At 34.0% G+C, this 4,537-nt stretch overlaps 1 protein-coding gene across 1 annotated transcript; it reads right to left on the minus strand.

The window, feature by feature from the left end:
• Positions 1 to 339: 339 nt before the first annotated feature.
• LOC108916857 (putative glutamate synthase [NADPH]) lies at positions 340 to 4,531 on the minus strand (the record flags this gene model as incomplete). The annotated part of the gene is made up of 5 exons (XM_018723167.1): positions 4,509 to 4,531; positions 1,337 to 1,541; positions 1,061 to 1,285; positions 840 to 1,004; positions 340 to 494 (listed from the first exon to the last, which is right to left on the minus strand). Coding segments are annotated over exons 2-5 (749 nt in total), but the record flags the coding sequence as incomplete, so codon positions are not given.
• Between the last annotated feature and the right edge of the window lie 6 nt (positions 4,532 to 4,537).

The following is a 4,537-nucleotide window of genomic DNA, read 5'->3' on the forward strand; positions in this document are numbered from 1 at the left end:
TATGCACGATGGAGCTCCGGCCCATTTTGCTCACGATTTTTTTTAATCACGCCATCATATTATACTCATTTTTCTCTATCTCCTCTTAAAATTAATGACATTATGACTGAATCACCCTGTATATTCTTTTAAGACTAGTGAAATTTCTTATAATCTTATTTATTTCTTACAAGCTTCCCTAGACATTCTTATGAATCCTGCAATAGCAATGTTACATTCCTTAGAGTGAACTTGCAAGTCTTGCTTGACCTGACCTTAACACCACCTAATCTAATCTAACCTCAAAAAAATTAGTAAATTCGGTTATTTGAAAAAAAAAAATATATAGATTTAACTTACTTGTTGTTGACCATGGGTAGTAACAGCATATGAATGGTTTCCGTGGAATACCCATAAAGAGGCAACCTTTTGTCTCCCAAGCCGCTGGTCTCGTACTTAGCTTTTATAGCCCTCCCTGCATCTAAATGAGCTTTCCTCAACTCCTCCATCGTAATCTTTAGCAATGAACAGCAAGAATATTAAAAGTTTGAAACATCTAACTAACCTAATTAAAAAATAAATTCCCAACAAAAAATTAGCACAAGATTTTCTACAAGCGGTGTTAAAGGCGAAGCTTTTTTTATTGAACAAATAATGAAAAGGAAGAGGTAACACAGAGTGCACAGAAATGGGGCCAAATTAATACCATAACCACTCCACTCACCATCTGAAGTTCGCCAATTCATGCAAGTAGACAAAAAAATATTTCGATTAATGATTTGTTACAATGATCAACAGGTGGACAGTGCACCACATGAATTTGGTTTTTGTTGTCGATATAAATTTTTTCATAACATTACCTGTTCTTTAAGCCATTCGGAATGTGGTCTGGACTTTGCAATCTCGTGTTTCAGTTCCACGTCCTGGATGACGCTTTTTTCTTGAGTGTCCACCAACAGCATTCTTCCGGGTTTTAGACGACTCTTAAAAATCACTTGCGAGGGGTCAACGTCATACACACCAACCTGAAAATTTTAAGCATATACAGAGAGGTAATATTACACTAGATACAAAAACATACCTCACTAGCCATTACCATCATATTATCTTTGGTAATGTAAAACCTGGAAGGTCTCAAACCGTTACGGTCCAAAATGGCCCCGATGAAACGGCCATCAGTGAAAGATATCAAAGCTGGACCGTCCCACGGTTCCATGATGCAAGCCGCCCAATGGTAATAGTCCCTTTTTTCTTCAGACATCGTCGGATCATTTTGCCAGGCTTCGGGAACCATCGTCATAACAGCCTAAAAATCAAAATTCAATGGATATGGTACATGATTAACGGTCATACCGACCTCTGGCAATTTCCTGTTTCCAGCATGGACCAGAAACTCCAAAACACAATCCGCAGAACCACTGTCGGATAAATTAGGTTCTACGACTGGATACAGGGTTTTCAATTTATTTCCAAAATCATCATTCTTCATTACTCCTTCTCGAGCTTTCATCAGGTTCACGTTACCACGCTGGGTGTTTATTTCTCCATTGTGGGCTAGCATTCTGCAAAAATAAGTTGTATTCATACAGTCTGGGCATACGTATGTTTCATTGTTATATTACAGTGGTTCTCCATCATTAAAAGCACTTTCGATAAATGTGTCAATTGTTTAATGTAATATGTGTTTATTGATGTTTGATAGAAATTATGACAAATGTTAAATATCTGCTGAAGTGTGTAACATTTTTGAATTTATAAATGAATACACTTAAATTTTTAAAAAACAATTTATACAGGGCGATTCACACTTATCTAAAAAAATTTGGGAATAGATGCATAAGAAATGGAGTCAATATCGTAAAAAAAATGTTTGCAAAATCCTTATTGTTTCCGAGAAAAAAATTATTGAAGTTGTAGTACTTTCAACCATTACATAGCTGGACAACTGTAGTCTCTAGCATCATTCGCAATATGGATGAAGAGCCACATGGCCTCAACGACTCCGAATGCTGAAATCCAATTTTACAATCGTCGTTGCGATAGTGTTTACAATAGTTTTTTAGTAGTTAGTGTCAAAAATGGCTTACGTATATAGCAACTCGGAGGTGACGGATATCGTTTTAATTCATGGTGAAGCAAGACATTTGTGTTAGTTCATAGAAACTGAGTAAGACAGAACCAAACGTGTTTACATTTCGGTGGACAAAATTTTGAACAGTTGTAACTGTGTATGTTAAATTTATTTAAAACCACAAATTAATTTTATTAATTAATAATAGCAATAGCGGCAAAAGCAGTTGAATTTGCTATATAAATTAGGTGCTATAAAATTCTATTTATTGCTTTCCTTACGAAATTCTTTCAAGTCTGTCCAATTTTATTAGTTATCACACTTTGCCGCCATGCCAATCGCATTGTGCATTTTCAGGTTTTACAGTGGACCACTTTCCTGTGCTATGCAGAAGTGTATTTTTAAATTAATTTCGAACTGCCCTCTTTGATTTTTTCTTTTCAAAATTGTAAATGCAAGAGTCCCCTGTGGATCTAATTTTTTTTTTTTGATAAGTTCTGAATCACCCTGTATACAGTGTGTATGGTGTTTGTTGAGATCGAATTTAAATAAGACATTTTTCTTTGCTACGTTGTTTTTAACTTGAGCCCATATAATTTTAATCGGATGAATGGTGAACGCCATGCCGCTAATGTCTTTCTAACTCGGGTATTGAATGTGGTTAATTCCAAGAAAAGGATGCAAGGGAATTCTTGGAATTCTATCTCAACAAATATCGTACGGACTGTATGTACTATTGAAATGTCGCTATTATCTTAAAGTGCAAAAGTGTTAAAATTAAGTGTTAAATATAGATTTTAAAACCCGACATTTGCGTTTCTAGACAGAATAATGGAGTCGCCACACTACAGGTCTGTTTAAGGTGTCTAGATTAACCAAGTACTGCAATCGAATGTTCTCATTTTGCCCCAAAATGATTTGATAAATGTCAGTGCATAGGTTTAATTTTCTAAATATTCCACTGCGTATTATTGTTAGATTTATTTAAATTTATCTGCCATTAATTAACATTAACATTAAGCAGTTGGATACATACAGGTATACATTATTAATTCCAAATAAAACTAAATTGCATCTTAAAACAATTATTTTTGCTGTTTTATAGAACAAAAGGATACAACTGGGAGCTTCCCTATGACAGTGATTTTAAATGATTATAACAGATGGCGCCCCATTCATTGTTCTAATGAATACTTACAAACATAATATTGAATTGAAGTCTTTGGACCTTACTAAGTTTGTCAATTTTTAGATACCCCACTCATAGACCTAGTAAACTATGGACTGGCCCTAGAAAGAAAGGTCAATAGCGCTGATGTGTGCAAGGCAGATGAAGCTAGATGAGGCAAATACCGGTAAAACAAATGATGATACACGGGTATACCGGTACAAAATGCCGTAAACAAACTTTGAAGTAAATGTCATGTACTGACATTATTGATTGATTTCTTGAATTTTTGTGTGATTTAGTTAGCGTATGTGAAAGATTCGTAAAAACTAAATATGGTGCAATCGTGTTCAGCGATAAATTGCGTGAAGAGACGTTTAAGTGGAGAAAAAAATTAAATTTCATAGGTAGGAAAGAAGTTATGATGGTACCAACATGCTTATACTTTTTGCATCTTTCTGAAAATAATGACCAAGTAGAGTTGTCTCCGATGATAAATTATTAGATTATATTATTTCCCCCATCCTCAAAATAAAATGTTATTTTAACATCCAAATTTTGCCGCTTTAAATGTGTTACTCTTCAAATTATTTTTTAACATCAAACCGAATATAACGAAAAAGTTTTAACTGAAATGTGTTTAGCAAAAATTTTCTTCAAATAATATATTGAACGAAGAAAGCATCGACATAGTTTCAATTTATACAGTTCTGCAAAGCAAGAAAATATGAAATATTTGAAACAACTACGTCAGAAGAGCTTGCAGTAATTTTAACAGATCGAGTTTACGATATGAGGAAAATAAATGGAGAAATACATAAATAAGGCATTATAAAAACTATTTGGAATATTATAGCTAAAACAATTCAAATATTGTACTGTAATTAGGCCAGTAATATAATAAACCCTTTTACATACCTACACTACTGGAAAAAATTAATTTTTTTTTTGTCTTTTGGTCTATATTATTTTTATAAAGTATTTGAATACGGCCCAACAGAATAAAGAGGTAAGGAATCAAGTATAGCTAGCTGATTGGTTGAATTAATTGTAGCACGTTGCAGTCGAAATTCTGTGAAGGAAGCTTAAGCCCTTACTAGCTCCATCTCTCTCGCACACGTCTGAGTGATTGACATTTATATAGGAAAAATGACAGTTGGGCGAGTCCAGTAGTTTATAAGGTCTATGACCCCACTACACTGTATTTGTCATGAAAAGTCAATAATTACCGAGTTCTTTATTCCATTTAGTTATAAGTAGATAAACTGTATAATGTATAATGCTTCTTACCTTAAAGGATGTGCTCTCTCCCAGCTAGG

The sequence above is a fragment of the Anoplophora glabripennis genome, unplaced genomic scaffold, assembly GCF_000390285.2.
Source record: "Anoplophora glabripennis isolate ALB-LARVAE unplaced genomic scaffold, Agla_2.0 scaffold4632, whole genome shotgun sequence".
In the NCBI taxonomy this organism is placed as follows: domain Eukaryota; kingdom Metazoa; phylum Arthropoda; class Insecta; order Coleoptera; family Cerambycidae; genus Anoplophora; species Anoplophora glabripennis.